Source organism: Carassius auratus, chromosome 18 (genome assembly GCF_003368295.1).
Source record: "Carassius auratus strain Wakin chromosome 18, ASM336829v1, whole genome shotgun sequence".
Classification (NCBI taxonomy): Eukaryota; Metazoa; Chordata; class Actinopteri; order Cypriniformes; family Cyprinidae; genus Carassius; species Carassius auratus.
In genome coordinates this window covers 15,400,028-15,421,017 of record NC_039260.1, presented here as the reverse complement: position 1 = coordinate 15,421,017, position 20,990 = coordinate 15,400,028, and the positions used below count along the sequence as shown (strand labels likewise).

General features: G+C 37.5%; 1 protein-coding gene across 1 annotated transcript in view; it reads right to left on the bottom strand.

The window, feature by feature from the left end:
* The window catches only part of dhx36 (DEAH (Asp-Glu-Ala-His) box polypeptide 36), a 46,862-nt gene that overhangs the window by 22,574 nt on the left and 3,298 nt on the right, over positions 1-20,990 (bottom strand). The window contains exons 7-15 of the mRNA XM_026287781.1: positions 19,998-20,072; positions 19,042-19,208; positions 18,705-18,786; positions 17,510-17,650; positions 16,681-16,786; positions 12,269-12,356; positions 11,847-11,902; positions 11,624-11,688; positions 10,060-10,203 (exon numbers count right to left, since the gene is read on the bottom strand). Coding sequence (XP_026143566.1) covers positions 10,060-10,203; positions 11,624-11,688; positions 11,847-11,902; positions 12,269-12,356; positions 16,681-16,786; positions 17,510-17,650; positions 18,705-18,786; positions 19,042-19,208; positions 19,998-20,072 — 924 coding nt within the window. The remainder of the gene's footprint in view (positions 1-10,059; positions 10,204-11,623; positions 11,689-11,846; positions 11,903-12,268; positions 12,357-16,680; positions 16,787-17,509; positions 17,651-18,704; positions 18,787-19,041; positions 19,209-19,997; positions 20,073-20,990) is intronic.

The following is a 20,990-nucleotide window of genomic DNA, read 5'->3' as shown; positions in this document are numbered from 1 at the left end:
TTAAACCTGACGGTGATCTCATCTCACCTTCTCAAAAGACTCCAATTTTAAGCTAAGAGACAAGATCGAACTCTTAAACCTCAAACTTATGAACGGAATGTACAGGCGTACAGACAGAATGACATCCGGTTTGAACAAGTTGTTTCCATTCACCTGACAATCGTTCTGATGGGTCTAGTACATCCCATGTATGTCTCACCAATGAACACTCATACATTTCTCATCAGCAAAGACCTGCTAGACCACTTGGACCCTTTTCTGAACATCAAACAGCTAAAAGACTTTGCTCAAGTGCGGCTCAACCTGCAATGTGGTCAAACCTTAAACCACATGCTGGGTTTCTTCCAATCCTCACCTGAATGTGTGGAACTCGGACTCACACTTGCAAACAACAAGCATGTCAAACACCAACACCTGTTCCAGCAATGTGATAACATCACAAAAACACACAATGTGACAGTGTACTGGAGGAAGGTAAAAGGACACTCAAAGCTACTAAGTCTAGACAAGGACTTAAAAGACTGACACCCTTGTTAAAACTGGCACACTGAATAACATTCTGTGGTCACTCCCAACCCACCCAACCACCCACATTCAAGGTTGAAGTGATTACACACAGCATAAGAACTTTACTAGCTAAACTGCCTACCTCAGAATCGCTTACACTGGCTCCTGAAACCTCCATAAGGACTTTGCTTTACCACCTCTCAGACCCCTCCACCCACCCTGGCAACCAGTCTACAGTCACTGACAACCAACGCCCCAGACCACTGCATGATACACAAAACATGCTGCATGCACAGAACAATATTGTGGGTTGTGCACCGTCTGACATCACAATGCCAGGGCTTGTAATGCCACGGAGCAAAAGGGGGATAATGCCAATATATTTCCATGACGCAGCATGTGCTGCACCACGCAGCACCAGAGCCACTGACAAAACACTGAGGCAAGCGTCATGCTAAAGCGTCAGCTAAACCCAGTCGCCGCCCACTAAGCAAAGAGGCTGCCCTGTCCAACCAATACAGCCCTCGTTTGTTTCTTTCTCCCCTTTCTCTCTCTCTCTCCATATTATCTGTACCAGGATGCTGCTGTGGTTTGCCGTGCTGTGCTGTCAGCCAAAGAGAGGACCACTGAGACTCCTGATCACCGACGACAGGGCACACTACCCCAGCACTGTAACCGAACAGCTGTACAGCTGTACAGGGATCCGATGGAGAGAGGACTCCCTCACTCACACTGAGGCCGATGTCAAACACATGTTCAGCCAACATGAGAAAGTGACTGTTACACAAATGGAGTTAAGTGGACACCACCACCGCTCAAAACAGTTTCCGAGGGCTTTGCTCTGAGCCGCCAGAATGATTAACATTGTTACATCCAGTGTCAATGCAGCGAACCAGACCATAAACTCCTTGAAACCACTGTTTACTGTCTTCCAAAAGGACTTTACCCAGACTCAGCTGTTTACAGCGTTAACAACAGACATGCTGTGGGAGGTTATCTCCTCCAATTACAGCCTAACCACGGGTAAAACCCCACCATACATGATACCCTTAAGCCTTGTGCTAACTGTGCTGTCTTACGCCATCACCACGCCAGCTGACCTGCTACAAATACACCTGGCCAACTCTCTGGATAGTGCCTTCCTACGGCACGTCAACCCCAAACAGAGAGAAGTTCATGTGCTCCTGAACCAACTCATCAGCGAGTCAAGCCAAGTCTACAGACCTAAAGACATTGTCAGTGTCAGGATGTGGAAAAGCAACACCCACACCAAGACACACATTCCAGATGTGGTGGCCTACCACGACAGCGACACACAGCTGTACCTGACCCCAAACATGCACATGTGTACTTTGACCAAAGACATTAATTATCTTTGCCTTAGCAAACCCTTCCTAAGACACAACGTTGAAGGAATCTGCGAGTTCCAACCCTGGGTCAGCGATACGCGCTGCCCCGCCGAAGTCACAGAAACGCAAGCAGAGATTGTAGGTGACAGATGGCTCGTCAACACTCCTGTGCGAATAGCTACACCCTGACTCTTGGCGTGACCATCATCCTATACAGGAGACTCAACGAGATGCAAACCTCTACAGCCAAACTCACGACAACTGTGGCTGGAGGTCTCCAAAGGAATCCCCGGAAAGGGGGTGCCAAGTCAAAGACAACACCAAACCTCATCAAGCTGAATCCTCAGCTCCAGGAACCACCTCCCATCTTGAACCACCTGCCGTCATGATTCACCTTTCATCTGCCCATAGTGATGATTGCCGTCCGATGATGTCCACACAGGGACTTCATCCGACGGAAAAGGGGGAGATGTAACACTAATGAGCTGATGGTATTTCAGCCATATTAATGAATCCTGTCTCTAACACATTCTGCACTCAAAGACCAGAAGGTGAGTAAACAAGGACCTTCGTTTGACAACATAATTCACCATTTTGGGCGCCCTAATGCCTGGCCTGGCGCCAGCCTGGCTGGATTTAAATTATTTACGACAAGAAATTCCAGAGTCAAGTGGGCGAGCCTCAAAGGGGACATGAAACCCCCACATTTCACCCACACACATAAGCACACACACAAAAAGAAACCTTTCTTAAAGTTCTTTATCTTCGTCATTTTATTAATATGTATTTTGAATGTTTGTGTATTGCATAAAATGGTTAATCCTTGTTATGCAAGGATTATAATTTTACTATCTTATAAGTTGCAAATGTTTCTCCTTTTTAACTTTCTCAAATAGTCATGTTTCTGTAACCCCACTCCTGACCAGGTCGTAAAACTTTATGACCCCACTGGGAAACAGGACAGGAAATCTAACTCTTAGAAAGAGAATAGTAAAATCTACTCAAATGTATTCTAAATGTATTAAGTATTGCTGTTTGGTTCATTAGATGGGTCCTCATATAAATTGGATTATCTGCAGTTTATATCGTGTGTTAATCAAAACATTAAATGTGTGTAATTCTGCATTTGAATGTAACTTCGTGTTTCTATCAGCTATATATGTACTGTTTGGTGTTTTTGTAATTGTCATGTTGTGACCCAACTATTCCCCTGTGTAAAGTGTGTGTAAAATGTATTAATCTTGAATTACGAACTTGCTAGAATATTACTGCTGAAATCTGATAAGCCCTAAATCATTAGGTTGGATGTTTCCACAAAGACAAAGGAACTTTTTCCCGCTTCAGATCGCGGACGTTCATTGGTTGTTCACGCGAACCGAGGCGTGAACCATCTCAAGCCATAAGAGCTGACCGAACAAGGTCCGCCCTCTCTCTTCGTTCTCTGACACGCTGCTCTACTGTCGAACCTGGTCGCTTCCGCTCGTCCCTCCGAGCGGCCTCGGGCCGCTCTAACATCGCCGTCCCTCTCAGCCGGGAGGCTGAGAGGCGGAGAGAACAGCCATTCTCATGGATCCTCCGGAAGCTTTTGTTTTCGTTGTTTTCTTTTCTTTTCTTTACTAAGTTTATTCGCCTATTCGCCTCTCCACATGAGGAAGACAAATTCTGAAACACTGCCTTGTTAAACCTTTCGAATACCGCGCGATTCCGCAGCAGCCCGGAAGATGACAAACACCCCTTGCCACAAAGGACCACGCTGCTCCACGCTCACGCCAAGCTCCAGCGCAGCTCACACGCGTGTCACACGGTCTCCAGCTCACGCACACTGGACACTTTGCAAGTATCATTTTTCTATGGAGATTTAAATGCTGCTTTAAAGTTGGTCTATGATTTGATTCGTGTTGGCATCTAAGGGTTACTGTCTGGGATTTTCATACCTGAGCTCATTCGTTCTCTCTCTCTTTCTCTCTCTCTCTCTCCCTTATTTGGATTCCGTTATGTCTTGTACTAAGTTTACTTTCTGTAGTGTCGTACGCATATTTACTCTGTGTGATTTGTAGTTTGATGTATTATTAGTTCAATTATTAAAAACCCATATATTCATGATTGCCTTTGCCTCCACCCCGCTCACATTACAAGTCACTGAGATGTCTGATCTAGCTACAAGCTTCATTTTGAGAAACTAAATTTATGATAGGATAATGTTTTCATGGCCAGAGAATATTTTTCCTTGAATTATAAGAAGTGATAACTTTATTGAAAATTTATAAGTCAAACCACTGTTTGATTTGCAGTAATTTACAGTAAGAGATATCACTATAATTGATATGAAGAATGGAATATTGACATATTAATGAGTAAATTACACTGCCCTGTAATGATTTATTGATGAATGCAATTGAGCTATTTTTCATAATCAATAAAATTTAGTGTAACTGTCATATGAGATATATATTAATCATATTCCTGATTAATTATTCAAATTCCCTATATATCATTTGAGTTAATTATTATGTACAACCCAATGTTGTTACAACGTTCTATTATTTGTATATGTTTAAAAGGCAATGATTTAAAGCTTGGGATACAATATGATACGAATTAATGGAATAAGCACAGCGCGCTCACCAATCAAACAGCCACGCTCCGCATCTTAGTCTCTCAAAAACCAAACCAGTTCTAACAGGCTAATAATCAGCTTCGATAGGGATACATTTTCTACTTGGTCAACATGTTTGCATCTTTATCTTTTGCTGGTTTGTGCGGCACATACACATTTGTTTAGTGAAGTTCACTAAACATTAAGACACGCTTAAAAAGTTCTGCATAATGAAAAGGTGCGCATTAAATGGATTCAGTCGTGTTCAAATGATCACTAAACGTTTGTCATGACATCTCTCTGCTTGCATGATAAATGTTATTTTATTTTTTCGGTTCCTTGATGCTGTCTTTTTTGGCTTGCTTAGTCTGGGTCACTTCATCTACAGTGATATCGTTGATTTGATTGCAAATGAATGCACAGACACTATTTAAACAGAGATGACATCACTGAATTCAATGATGAACTGCCTTTAACTGTCATTTTGCATTATTGACACACTGTTTTCCTAATGAATGTTGTTCAGTTGCTTTAACGAAATGTATTTTGTTTAAAGCATTATATAAATGAAAGTGACCATTTTAGAAATTATAAATTGCTAAAATTATTAATTATTAATATAAATTGACGTGAGCGTCAAAGTGGCCAGAAGTCATTAATTTTCATTTTGAGCCTGCGTCGAGCAGCAGCAAAGAACGACGCGGCGCGGCTTGGTCATTGAGAGAATCGAGGGGAGTTGAAATCAGGGCAACTTCATGGTAATAGGCTATGACACGGTTGGGCAGCAACCAGTCAGAATGTAGAAGTCCACCACTTGAGAGAATTCCAGAGAACGCAGCTCCGACAACATTAGTTCTCAAGCACAATATAGGACAGGTTGATTTTTGCTGTGGTGAGTTTGCAATTATCTATGAATCCCTGTTTGCGTAGCCTACAGGGACATAAAAAAAAAAAAAAATTAAGTGGACCAAGGTGTCTGAGATTATTCATGTTTCTGGTGAGTTGCTGATGTGCATTAACGATATAATAATAATAATCTAATGATATAATAAATAATAGTAGGCTACAGTAGTCCCAGTTTACTTTTAAACAAATTTGCTTGATTATACTTACATTAAGTAATGCTTATACTTGATTATATTTACTTAAGTAACATTTTCAATGCAGGACTTTTACTTGCATCAGAGTATTTTTACAGCGCTTTATATATTATTAGGTAAAGGATATTAAAACTTCATCCACAACAATATTTCATGAGGTTAACTTATAACATTACTCTCATTGTGGTTAGTCTGCACAAGATCAACAAGCTTGTTTGCTTTGCAGCCACTTTAAATACAAGATAAGCATTCAATCTCAAGAATCTTTCTCTAGCGTTGTGAGCAGGTCGGCCAGAGCGATTTTTGACGCTGTCGATACCAGCGGTGTGAATGCGGAGTAAGTTATTACTATTGTTAACTGATAGTTTAATAGGAGTATTTATGCCGTTTAAACCTAAATCACAGCAACATCTATCTGTGAAGGACATAGATATATACAAGCGTTAGCTAATCATAGCAGTGGGCATTTGGTATCAAAACAGGACAGAACATAGACAATTACTTCTAAATTATGATGTTTTTTGGTAAAAGTCTTGATAACATTATAAGTGGACCTCAGAGACCAGTACTAAATGAAAAACAGAGGCGGTTCTTGGCCTCTTTAATAGTAAATAAGACGCAATATGACAATTTTTGAATAAAAAAACAAAAAAACAATAGTGGTCCGTTCACACCAGATGCAAATAAAGCATTGCAAGCTATGACGTAGCAAGCTGAGGCAAAGCAGATAGTCTCCGTAATCTGCGGAACACATTTTTAAATAGGCGGTGTCTTTATAAATAAACCGCATATTTGAGTGTAAAACAACTACATTCTCGCCTGAAATTCTTTTAAAACTACATTTCGTAACTAACGTAATATTTAGAAAATGATTCGAATAAATGGTGGTTGAAATCACAATGCTGCGTGAACTCAACTGGCAGAAGCAAGCAAGCAAATATTATTTATATAGCACTTTTCTAAGCAAGTTAATGCAATTCAAAGTGCTTGACAAGGAAACAATAGAAACAGCAATTAGTAAAATTACAGGAATAATTAAAAAGTAAAATAGATAGACCCATTAAGATAAAATTTAATTAAAAAAAATCAAAATATGAATAGAAATAAATAAAAATGCATCATTACAACAAAGCAAAGCACACTATAAAAAGATTTCAGAAGATTTTATAGGAAGGCCTGACTAAAAAGATATGTTTTTAATTTAGATTTAAAGCTATTAATGTTTTCAGCACATCTTATGTTCTCTGGAAGATTGTTCCAGAGGTGAGGAGCATAACGGCTAAAAGCAGCATTACCAAGTTTTTTAGTTCTACTATAAGATACATTTAAAAGAAAAGAATCTGAAGATCTTAGAGTCCTTCTCGGTTCATATACTGTAATCATATTTGAAAGATAGTCTGGAGCAAGTCCGTGCAATGCCTTATAAACTAATAAAAGATTTTTAAAATCAATTCGAAATCTAATAGGTAACCAGTGTAATGACTTTAATACTGGTGTAATATGATCTCTTTTTTTGACTTTTGTCAATGTTCGAGCAGCAGTGTTTTGGATTAATTGTAATTGGTTAATTGTATTCTTTGGTAGACCTGTAAGAAGGGCATTACAATAGTCAAGTCTGCTAGTCATAAATGCATGCATTAATTTTTCTGTATTGCTCAGAGAGAGAAATGATCTTACTTTAGCAATGTTCTTTAGATGATAAAATGCTGTTTTAGTAATATTGCGTACATGAGCTTTAAAATTAAAATCAGAATCAAAGACAACTCCTAAGTTTTTTGCCACTTGGCTTGGGTTTAATCCGAGTACATTTAGTTTAGTGATCAATTTCTCTCTCTGCGTTTTTGATCCAATAAGCAAAACTTCTGTTTTATCTTGGTTAAGTTAGTTGTAAGAAGTTCTGTGACATCCAATCATTTATGTCTTTAATGCAATTTACTAGGGAATCAATTTGTACAGGGTTATCTGGAGACACAGCTACATACAACTGTGTGTCATCTGCATAACTATGAAAAGAGATGCCATGCCTCCTGATGAGTTGACCAAGAGGTAACATATATAGATTAAAAAGTAGTGGTCCTAAAACTGATCCCTGAGGAACCCCACATGGTACTTTATAATATTCAGACAAGGTATTATTAATGGATACGACAAATGTTCTTTCACTAAGATATGATAAAAACCAATTTAAAACTGTTCCAGATAGACCAACTAAGTCACTTAATCTATTTAAAAGAATCTGGTGATCTATTGTATCAAATGCTGCACTCAAGTCAAGAAGCACCAGAACTGAAGGCCAATTTCTGTCAAGGTTTATGTTTATATCATTTACTACTTTAATAAGAGCGGTCTCTGTACTATGATATTTTCTAAACCCAGACTGAAACATCTCTAGTTTCGAATTTGCATTTAAGAATGTACTCAACTGATTAAAAACTATTTTCTCTAGTATTTTACTTAAAAATGTAAGATTTGAAATGGGTCTATAACTACTAGGAGTTAAAATATCTAAACTCCCTTTTTTGTGCACAGGTTTTACTAGGGCAGATTTAAGGTCAAAAGGAAAAATGCCAATATGCAGGGAGTGATTAACTATCTCAAGGATATCAATAGATATAGAATCAAATATACTTTTAAAAAGAAAGGTAGGAATAGGATCAAAGGAGCAAGTAGATGGTCTCAATTCTGTTACAACCTTTCTTAGTGTCTCAACATCAGCAAATCTGCAGGATTGGACAGTTTTAGCATTGTGGTCTGAGAAAGTCAGCTGATCATCAATCATAACTCTAAGGCTTTTGGCTGTTTTTGAAGGATTTATGGTTGATGTGCCTAACTTGATTGTGAAATTGTGATGAAACAATGGGTTTGCTGGAATCACAAGCAGTTTCTAAACAACTACATTGTTGTGAATACGGTGGTTGAAATGCAATGCAGCGTGAACTCAACCAATCAGCATGTTCAGCGTCCATGTCCCACCCCCCAAAAAATGGAAATTTTTCTACCTGGAACTTTATTTAGATCCTGGGTCCTGTGGTGGAAACACACAGAATACCGGCACAAAGTCGCTAGTTCCTGGGGAAAGTTCCTGCGGTGGAAACGGTTCTATAAAGACTTTCTGCATCTTGGCCATGCTAAGTTGCAACTTTGGATCAAACTTTATGCCAACAGTCAAAGGTTCGTCTATGAAAGACTTGTCAAAGCTTGCTGATGTTAAAGTCAATTTGCTTTTCCATGAATAATGCAGCACTATGGAGTGTTGAGCGTCGTGTCAATGTGTGGTACAATGAGAGGGGGCATATATTTTGGTGTTTATGAATGAATATGAAACTGAAATGGTGTGTCATAGTCTGTGCTGAGCAGCAGGGTAGATTCATGTAGAAGCTAGTGCCTGACTTATTATCCTCCCTCTTTCATACAAACACACACACTCTCACTCACTGTCTAAAAAGCATGAGTCACTGTGCCAATTTAACCTCCAACACGTAGACACCAGACAAAAGCGCACTCTGCCTCACTCACACACACATACCTGAAATCAGTTTAGTTTGCCATTTAAATACACAACAAAATAAATAAATAAAATAAATTACATATGCATCATCAATTTACAGTATACAGAACAAAGTGAAAGAGCCAAAAGGATCTGAGATGTGAGATATGTATGCATGTAACAATGATAATGAAACTATTCAAGGCCACATTCTTTCTTCTGTGTGGACATACAAAAAGAGAGAGAGAAAGAGACAGTGAAACCTTGAGAAAAGCAGTCAGGGCTCAGAGATAGACAGAGAATAGACAGACTTACAAAAAAAAGAGAGAGAGAAAGACAGTGAAACCTTGAGAGAAGCACAGTCTGGGCTTTCAGACCTTTCATGAACACATACTAGACATGAATACAAAGGGAGAAGTGTTTTTAGTTTCAGTCTAATTGGGGTTTATTCACATCAAATGGATATTTTACCTCAGATGAAAATATGGTCATTATTTAATCATGTTGCCAAATGTTGTTCAAAACAACGTATGACCTGCATTGATTTTTTTCTTCAGTAGAAAAAAAATGGGAAAATATTTTATTTTAATTGAAGTTTACAGTGTTATATATACTAATAATGACATGACTTTCCTAATTCTGCAGAACACAAATTAAAAAAAAAAAGAGGTAAGTAGTTATACTTATATAGTTATATATATATAGTTATATATATAGTTATATATATATATATATATATATTTTTTTTTTTCTAGAAAAAAAAAAAACGCTTTGATCTGCGTGAGTGGGGGGAAAAAACACATGCAAATGATTAATTTTATCCCACAGCATTTTTGTGATACAAGCATATACTGCATATTCCCAGAGGTTTGATATTCTTCCATATTCTATATAAAGGGTGCAATTCTTCTGACTGAAATTGGTTTTGATACTTGTGAATGCATTGAAGAAGAGTTGCTGATATATAGAAGGAATAACACATAAAAGAGGATGAGTGAGGGGAGGGAGAAATATATGTACCTGCCAGCACGGCCTTTCCTCTGTTTGGCATTGGCTAAGCTCACCCACTCTGCTGTCATGGTCCTGATGTTGTTCTGGGTGTCAAAATGAGTTTCTTTAATCTTCCCTCCATCTATCACATACACGACATCATCTATTGTGATACTGAAAGAGACAGAGAATAAAGAATATTGAATGTTGTCTTACTAAGTGTAATTCACCTTTTGGGAAAATTCTGGGTGGGAAAACCTAAAATAATTATAATGTGTTGATAATATAATAACTCATCTTAGTATACATAGAATCAACAGCACATCTTGACATGGCTCAGCGCTTTACTGCAAAGCAAGTACATAATCAAAATTTGTTTTAAGGATCTGATGAAGTAGCAAACAAAATTTAGATAGATGATAGTTAGATATACATTCTGTGTCGCTAGACTTGAATATGAAATAATGATTGCCGAAATGTTCATGTATTTAAGGGTAAAAAGAACATGCAATGATAGTGTCAACCGAGTTATTATATTAGATATTCGTGCAAATGCAATGTAACGGAAGTTTAATCTTGTCTTCTGCAAACTTTTCAAAACCATATATTAGTGCTGCACAATTGATCTAATATCTATTCGTGATTACAATTACGGATGCTACAATTACATAATTGTTCAAAGAGGCAAGTAATCGTTGAAAGTCCACTTATGTTAATCTGCATGCTTAAGATGTCAGATGTTATCTTAAGGTCTTTCCATTGTTAATTTTTTTTAGTATAACATTATAATACCATTCATATTTGTACTATTTATAATTCAAAGAAGAAACCAATTCGATGTATATTTGACATTTGAGATATATTAAATGTCTTAATTCTATAGAAAAGCACTAACTGTTAAGAGTGTTTTTAGCTTGTATATTTTCATATAAATATATGGCTGCAGTTGCATCAAACAATTATTAAACATCATTAAATGTAAATTGTGATTATCATAAATTAATAAATCACAATTACAAGTTCAAGGGAATGATCAACAATTATGATTATTGTCATAATCTTGCAGCCCTACCATAAATGATAAAATGAAATAGGATGACAAGGCTGACATAACTGTAATGAAACTCTAATAGCTGATAAAAATCCAACACCGTTATAGACTCAAATGTTTATTACCAGAGACCAAACATTCCAACGGCAGAACAACATGATGATACTGAGTGCAATTAAAAAGAAATTTACTCATGAATTTATTTATGAAACCCCATCAAATTCTGTCTGCTTTCAACTCATTGTTGAGTTTGTTTGTACATACAATGTTTTGAAGCCTGTTTTAAAGCTGTGTGCTAGTCAGTTGAGCTTTAATTAGCTCGCTCTATTGCCAGTTGGCCATTGCATGGTCTCAACTTTTGCATACTGATGGCGCTAGCTAGAAAAACAGTGAAAACCATGTTAATTATTCATTACCACACAAAACTGACAGATGGTTATTTGAATTTTGACAGAGATTCATCATACAGTACAAGACACAGAAAAGCACAAAACACACAGAGAAAAATAACAACTGTACAAACATGAGCACACTCAAGCCCACCTGGTTTCTGCTATGTTGGTAGCGATAACAATCTTACGCATTCCTGGGGGTGGCTTTTTGAACACCTGAGGGGAAAGAGAAGCGAAGTGTCATTCATGAACATAATAGCATTACTGAAAGTTTGAGGCGCTGGACTTCACATGGAGCCAAGTAAATTCAATTCAGCAGTCAGATGGAAGGGAAAGATCGCATTTGTGAGCTTAACATAGCTGTCTACACTTACCTGAGTCTGAGACACTGTGGGCATCAAAGAGTGGAGGGGGATGATGATAAACCGATCTGAAAGAGAGTCGAGATTTGAGGAAGTCAGAACTCAAGGTGCTGTGGCTGCTAGCATACATGTGTCTGTTGTTAAATCTGTGTAAAGACAAATGATGCTGTGATGAATGTAGATTAATTTTTATATTCCTATAACAACTAACCCTCTACACATCGCAAGTAAATCACTCATCACCAATCAACATTCATGTTTTCATTATGACAATGTTTCTAGAATATTTCTTCAAATGCTGAGGTAATGTCTGGTATGACTGATTTCAATTTCCAAGAAATGTTGAGATATAAAACTATATCTTCATAATTATTTACAGGTAAAAAGTAATATTACAAACAGGGGTTAAGGGACTAAAAGACTGAAACATCTACCTGACTTAAACATCTGGTCAGCCATGAGAATATCATTCAGGGTGCTGATGTTGTCCCATCCAGGAAGAAACACTAGAATCGCTCCATGCTGCAGGAAAAAGCAGCGTCAATGTGTCTATAATTGCACACTCATTCTTTTTTTTTTTAAGAAGTTTACAAATGTTGGTTCATTATGTGTCTATAATTGCACACACTCATCCAAAAAAATTCACTCATTCCAAAAAAATATTATATTAAATATTTACAGCAACTAACTACACATTGAATTGATCAAAAGTTACACTAATAACATTAACAAAGTGACAAAGATTTTTATTTTGAATAAATGCTGTTCTTATAAACTTTCGATTAATCAAAGCATCCTAAAAAAATACACTAAAATGCTAAGCACAACTGTTTTCAAAAAATGTTCTTGAACAATGAAGGATTTCTGGAAAATGCTTAAATGTACAGCAGTATGCTCATTGGCTCAGTTTTTGCCAGGCAGTTTTGCACTGTAAATATGATCAATTTGCATTAAGGACTAGTCAGCCTGTGAACCATCTAGAGTTTCATGGCAGAACTTGGCATTTATTTTTTAAGATATTACTGTTTTTACTGTGTTTTGGATCAAATAAATATAGCATTTGTTGGCATAAGAGACATTCAAAAGCATAAAAAACATAGCAACCACTATAAACCATGAAGAACACACTAGCAACCGCATTACACCTTGGCAGGCAGCTGCAATAGCCTAGCATCCCATGAGCTCCGCATCTCCATGTGTCATATGATTGTTGAAGTGCCCCTATTTTGCCATTTCCAATATTGCCTTTCCTGCAGTGTGTAATGTAGCTTTGTGAATGTAAACGATCTGCAAATTTGTAAAGCTGAAAGTGCACGATAAAGTCATTGTCTCCCCCAAAAAAAGAAATCGACTCTCTACAGCCTGGACGAGTCGTTAGTAATTCAGATCCCACTTCCGTGATGGCTACACATCACGGGGCAACACATTTGCATAACGCGTGCCTATGTTATACCCTCTCCATTCGCGAACAACTTGACCACACCCACAAACACCTCATTCTACTGAAAACTGCTTCTTTAATCTCTAGGAGTTCACAAAATGCTTGTTGTTAAAAGATGGTTTAGTATCCTCTTTATGTGGACCGGCTTCTCCACTGAATCACAACCTGCATGATAAATAATATGTTTATACTTTCTATAGAGCATACAAAATACAGAACTATTGTATAGGCGTATTGTTTCCGACACCGGTGTACTCCTTAGACCAATCACAACAGACTGGACCATCTGACCAACCAGAGAAGAGCAGACTCATGGAAAGGAGGGGTTTAGATAGACTGAATCTTTGAACTGCTTAGAACGAATCGTTTGAGAATCGCTTGAAAATTAGGTTATATTAAATGCCTATTTTGAGAAAACAAAAGCGTTTTTTTGACCTTGCATGCATGTAATCCTATTGAAGGAGACTCCCAAAACAATATTAGGAACTGTAAAAATGGCATAATAGGGGCACTTTAACCACTTAATCACTCCACACAAAATTACTTGCACACAAAGACACAATTAATGAACTCACAATAATGAAGTGCTTTGCATTTTGTATAATTAGGCAAGTTCAGAGAAAATTACATTCCCACACTGTGATCTGAAGGGTAATTTCTCCTAAAAAAGGAGTCGCCTACCAATGTCACGAAGTGAATCAAATATTTCACGTTAGCAAAAGCAATCTAAGAGGTCTACCCTCATAAAAATGCAGTGTTGATGGAGGGGAGGGGGAGATAAAACATGAAGTGCTCCCAGGCGGCCCTGGTTCTATATTTAACAAACCAAGCAACGTCACATCAATGCTACATGACAAATTAAGCAGAATCTACTTACTCTTGCAATGTGTGCATGCACATGAGCGTGTCACTGGTTGTGCATGCCAAAAGGAAACTGTGTGTGTATGTATGTGAATGCATTTTAGAGCATTCTGTGACCCAGATTCCTCTGTGTAGAGCAAAACAAACCTGACGTTAAAAAAGCTTGAGTATTCCCAAATGTTAAGATTAGGCATACTTAATCTCCCTGTTCTGCTGTGACATCCAGGATTGTGACACTGATAAAGAAAGTGCCCCTTTTCTACAAAAACAAACTTGCTCTTGATCCTCCTCCCCCAAACAAAAAGAACAGGCAGACACAAGAAGGCTGATGTGATGGGTCTATTTTATATTTCATGATAAAAAGAGTTATTTACCCGCCATTTTAGGGGTTACCAGACCTTATTTTTCTTCTTGGAAACAAAAATTATTGACTTTAAGTTTAGTAAAGAGCCAGTCAGAAGATAGTGAAGTCAACAAGCATGCTTAATCTCCATACAACATTAATTAAAACTCCTTTTGATTTGTGATTTCATGGTTTGGCTTCTTAATTAGCCAATCGCAAAAATTTCCTCCTGAAAGGCAACCCACACTGCTGTATCTGACAGTGGCAAATAAACAAGCTAAACTCTTCTCTGATTTCTCAGCTGCACTGTTCTAGTAAGGGTCAGAGTAATTTAAGCTTCTCATACAGCATTTATATTATTTGTTTTTTTTAATGTAGCATTTATGTAATAAGTTTTTGACTGCAAAACTCAAATTTTGCAACGTTTTATTGACAGCACAGTATGGAGAAGACTTGAAATGATGAGAAGTAGAGTGAATGAGAAACGATCCAAGTTCAGTTAACCAACAATGGAATCATTGTGTCATAGAACATGAACATATATATATACACATATACATATATATATATATATATATACATATATATATATATATATATATATATATATATATATATATATATATATATATATATATGTTTATGTATCACTATGCCACATCACTAACTAATTACAATCTGGAAAATTACCTACAATAATATAATTATCTGCCTTCAGGGACATTATATACATGTTTTACATTATATCAGTGTTTTACTAAGGACTCTTCAGCCCAAATAAAAATTTGGAATTGGTCTTATTGTATTAATTCGTTCCAAAGTCCCTTTAAGGCAAGTCATTTAAGCCGGTGGCCATCTTTAAAGCAAATTGTGTTAAAAAAGCTTATTTTTCAGGCTAGACCAGCCAACGCTGAATGTTTCTATAGCAACCAGAACTTCTAATGGCAGCTGCAGTGACACAATGACTTTACCCATAAGCAGCTGGCTCTTTTACTCAGAAGGCAGGACTTTCTTCGATAGAGTGGCCATATTGAATGATGCATTTTCCACCATACAAAACTATACGAGTGACACTTCTTGGGCATTCTATAGTCTTTATTTGTGCAACAAAAAAGACTATAGAAAATATATAGCGCAGAAGCTATTTTGGTGTAATATTCATAATTTGTTTAAATGGAAATCACTTTTTTTAATTGGACAAATTAATAAAATGAAGTTAAACATATAATCATATTTAAATGAAAAAAAAAAAAAAAAATACACTAATCAGACACAAAATTAAGACCACTGACAACTGAACTAAAAAACACTGATTCCATCATTACAGTGGCATCTGTCAAGGGGCAGGATATATAAGGCAGCAAGTAAACAGTCCTTGAATTTCATGTGTTGGAAGCAGGAAAAATGGGCAAGCAAAAAGATCTGAGTGACTTTGACAATGGCCAAAAAGGACAACTTGTGAACCGGCATCAGGGACATGGGCACCCAAGGCTCACTGATGGACATGGGGAACGAAGGTTACATGACCTACATCTCCAAAGTGTGACTTGGAGGACGACCACAAGTGCTGACGATGTCATTTGAGACAGTGCCTTAAAGGCACAGCAGCCCATTTGTGTCTAAGGGTCAGAGATAGGAATGGTTTTAAGCTAAATCATGACTGACATAATAAGTGCACCACAGAGGGGGGAAAATATAAAAATAAACATGAGCCCTTTTGGTGGTATAATAGTAGGTTATAATTTTTTAGTTATATCTCTCATATTTGAGAATTCAGATCAATTTTATTCATGTTGGTATGAATATGTAATGTTATGAAAAGAATGTGAATGTGGTATTGAAAAAGAGAGATACCGAACAGAACCTCCTGTTTGGAGGCTTTAATCTCACCCTCTATGACATTTCTCTGCAATCATATGATACACGTGCCTATATTTTTCCACATAAAAGAGCTGGATGTAGACAGAAGCAATCCAAGAGGTATAAAGAGAAGTGAAGTTCAATTCATGACAGTTCAGAAGAAAGGAGAGGAGAGGAGAGCATCTGCTATGCAGGCCTATTAGCACACATTTCATGCCAACATGTTTCTGCTTTACAGGAGAATCACCATCTATCCCTGATTCGGCCAAGTCACATGGACACACACTCACATACACACAAAAAAAAAAAAAAACGTCCAGGTGTAAAGGGAAAGCACTCACATCCTCTTTCATCACGATGTGTCTGATCAATGCTACGATAAGCTCCAGATTGATCTTGTCATCATCATCCATCATCTCCAGCGCATCAATGGTGCTGTCTGAGTACCTGCCAATCACACAGCAGAGAGGTCATGCTACATCACATCTCAGTGACTCAACAAACACTGGTAAATATTTGCATTTAGAATTCACCTTTATAAGCTCCAAGACAAACATCAACAACATGATATAACTGCAGCCCCACCAATAGCTTTATACTTAAAATGCACTAAATAATTTTGTTATAGTGGCTGGCGTGCAGGTTTGTAAACGTAATGCCTTAACATAGGTTGATTTATCAAAAAGTTAATTAACTTTAATGTGCTTGCACATCGAGGCATAAGATGGTGGTTGCGTTCTTTCAATATGGGAATAGATTTAGTATAGCCTTGGGAAGTCGTGGCCTAATGGTTAGAGGGTTGGACTCCCAATCGAAGGGTTGCGGGTTCTAGTCTCGGGCCGGACGGAATTGTGGGTGGGGGGAGTGCATGTACAGTTCTCTCTCCACCTTCAATACCACGACTTAGGTGCCCTTGAGCAAGGCATCGAACCCCCAACTGCTCCCCGGGTGCCGCAGCATAAATGGCTGCCCACTGCTCCGGGTGTGTGCTCCGGGTGTGTGCTCACAGTGTGTGTGTGTGTGTGTGTGTGTTCACTGCTCTGTGTGTGTGCATTTCGGATGGGTTAAATGCAGAGTACAAATTCTGAGAATGGGTCACCATACTTGGCTGAATGTCACTTCACCTTCACCTTTAGAACACCATGAGATTGTTTATCAAAAAAGACTGACCGGTCTCTGAGTGTGCGGGCGAAGCAGGGCCAGCTCTCGTGGTATTCATCCTCCTTCTGTTCTTTCTCTGGCCGTACATTCTGGCCGTGCATAAATCCTCTCCTATAGCGAGGTCTGCGGTCCTGATGTTGTGGCTTGAACCTAACAACCATAGATACTCCAATTAGATACTCCTAAGTTCAGTCAGTCAAGCTTACTGTAGAGCATGTACCGCAGTCACTGAGCTACAACATGATGGGAAAATATAAAACGGAGATAACACCAAGTCTGAAGGAATTTTTTACCCAAAAATGTCAATCCAAACAGACATAGACAATATAAAATGATAAACTGTATAGAAAAGAGCTGCTTAATTACTGAATTTGATTTATGTTTTATTTGTATGAAAACAACTTGGATCAGCTTGAACCATGTAAAAGCTGATATCTTAAGTTGGTTTTAGCTGGAACCAGCAGTGCAGCGAATATAATATGAAATACACCCTATCATTTAAAGGTTTGGGGGGGAAAAAAAGATTTCTAAATGTTTTTGAAAGAAGTCTCTTATGTTCACCAAGTATGCATTTATTTGTTTAAAGGGTTAGTTCACCCAAATATTAAAATTATGTCGTTCCAAACCCGTAAGACCTCTTAAGAAGTTCATCTTCGGAACACAGTTTAAGATATTTTCAATTTAGCCCGAGAGCTCTCTGTCATATGTACGGTATACCGTAACCATAAAAGTAGTCCAAGTGACATCAGAGGGTCAGTTAGAATTTGTTGAAGCATCGAAAATATATTTTGGTCCAAAAATAACAAAAATTTTGACTTTATTCAGCATCTCCTTCTCTTCTGGGTCTGTTGTGAGTGCCTTCACAACACTGCAGTGGCGGTGCTGATGTATGACGCTGATGACGTGTTATCGTTGTTATTGGTCGCACCAGAAAACATGTCAGCAGCGTCGTACATCAACAGTCACACTCACAACAGGCCTGGAAGAGAAGACAATGCTGAATAAAGTCGTAATTTTTGTTATTTTTGGACCAAAATGTATTTTCGATGCTGAATGAAAAAAACATTTAAATAGAAACAGAAATCTTTTAGTCAATTGAATGTATCCTTGCTGCAGGAACGTATTAATTTCTCATAATTTCTTACTGACCCACATTTTGAATGACACTTTTGTTAATATTCCAGAAAACTGTAAATGAGCTCACCTAAGCAATTCCACCACATCCTCCAGTAAGTACTCTTTCACTGGGTATGTGTATCCAGGAATATGGATCATGGAACAATTATCTGTAGGAGTATAAATCTGTCACATGCATGTTTTTTCTTTTTGCTTGGTTGGATTTAAATTTTTCATAATATGACTTTCCCCCTTGAATGCTAAAGCCATTATCTCAGTCATTACCACTACGCTAGGCATATTGTGTTCCTTTAAAGAATACAGAGAACTTTTATTATATACACATTATATTATAAACAAAGTTAAACAAATGCTGCAAATCAATCAATCTTAATGATCTGAAGACAATATGTTATTTCTCTTACTGAAATATTTGCTGAATTTCTCAGCATTAAGCGTGGCACTCATGAGGATTACTTTTAGGTCTTCTCGAGCAGTTAACAGGTCCTTCACGATGGTGAGAAGAACATCAGACTGAAGACTCCTCTCATGAATTTCATCCAGGACCAGATGACTTATGCTTGAAAGATATCTGATGGAAAGAAAAAAAAGAGAGCTTAAGAAAAGGACAGATTTTTTTCCATATTTGTGAATGGGAGAGAAGATATAACTAGAGCAAAAACAAGAAAGATTCCTGAAGCGCTGATGATCTGAAGCGACCCACTCCTAACTGACAACTATGATATATCCTGAAGGCCACACATGGTTAAAGGCTTTATGGATACTGCAAGAATCAAAAACAATATTCATTTCAGTTACTACAGACAGTATTCGAGCCATTCCTGTAAGCTTCTTTCTGAACAGGGAAATTTGAGTCGCAGCTGTTAGAAAACACTGTTGTCAATCCCAAACACTGACTCTGTAAGTGTAACCAAAGTGACAGCATTCAGATTCCTAACAAGCTTCTATCTGGGACTTCTGTGTGTATGAATATGTCAGCAGTAAAACAGAAGGGATCAGAGAAAAAAAAAAACACGACAGTGCATAATATGTTTTCTATGTGGGTTGCAGTAAAAGCTGTCTGAGTGGATGAGTCAAGCTAAGAGGCATGGTGAACGTTACTGTAGGCATCTCCCCTCTGCAGCTGCTGAAGCAGAGAATATATGAGTGAGTCAGTCAATCATACTGAATGTATGTGCAATTATATGTTTGGCATTGCTTTGAGTATGTATAAGTGCATGCTGCACCCTGCACACTGACTGATTACTGATTAAACACCGACTCATCGCACAGGGTAAAGACAAGTCAAAGCAGACAGATAGAGGATGGGGGGGGGGGGGGGGCAGAGTGGAGTGGAGAAAAAGAGGTGTAGAACACTTACGGATCTGAGCGGAGCCACTGAAGAATAATGCCTGTAGTACAATACAACACTGAGCCTTGTTTCCGTGGTAACCGACTGCAAAGCAGTGCCAGAGGATGAGGGGGGAGAAAAGGAGGAGGCATAAAATGGGAAAAGTCAGAGTAAAAATGAATTTCATTTCAATTTCAATATTAAAATAAATTACGATTCTAAAAATCAACATACTACACACCATAAAAACATGAACATATCCTACTTAAATAAAGATAAACCAATGAATGAATAGGCTAAATAAATAATGAATGAATTAAATTAAAAATGAAAATAAAAATTAAATTTTTAAATAATTAACAAATACATTAAATGTTTTCAATAAATTCTAAAAGACAAGAAAAATGCAGAATATCCTGACCACCATTTTTGGCATAATGAAATTTATATAGGACTGTCAAACTTCCAAAAGCAACCATAAAGCATCTTAATAGTGGTCTATACAGCAAGTGCCATATAATACAATTTAATTTCCCTTACGAAAACTACAATTGCTTCAAAAGACTTTGAAAATATATGTTTCATATGAAACTAATAAATTAAATCTGTTGTTTTAACTGCATTGAAAAGACTATGTGTTTCCCCAGAACACACAGTCCTATAAGTAATCTGAAATGACCCAACGGTGAACAAAAAACGACTGAATTTTTTCTTGAGGTGAACTACCCCTTTAAGAAAAAATGTCTAAGGCACATTATTAATACACATAAGACTTGTTATTCTCTCATAGAGGAGGAAGAATCAGCTAAACAATGAGGTTTGTGAATTAATTCTCTGTTTTACATAACGCAGATAACCCCTAACAATTCAGAAGATTTCAGAAGACTATGCTAAATATTCTCACATACCACAGACACTCATATGAGGGCAATAGGGAAATGTGCCTGTTAGCACCAAAAGCTTTAGATTGATATATAAGTGAGGAAGAGAAGACAAAAAAAAACAAGAAAAAGTGAGAGGTCC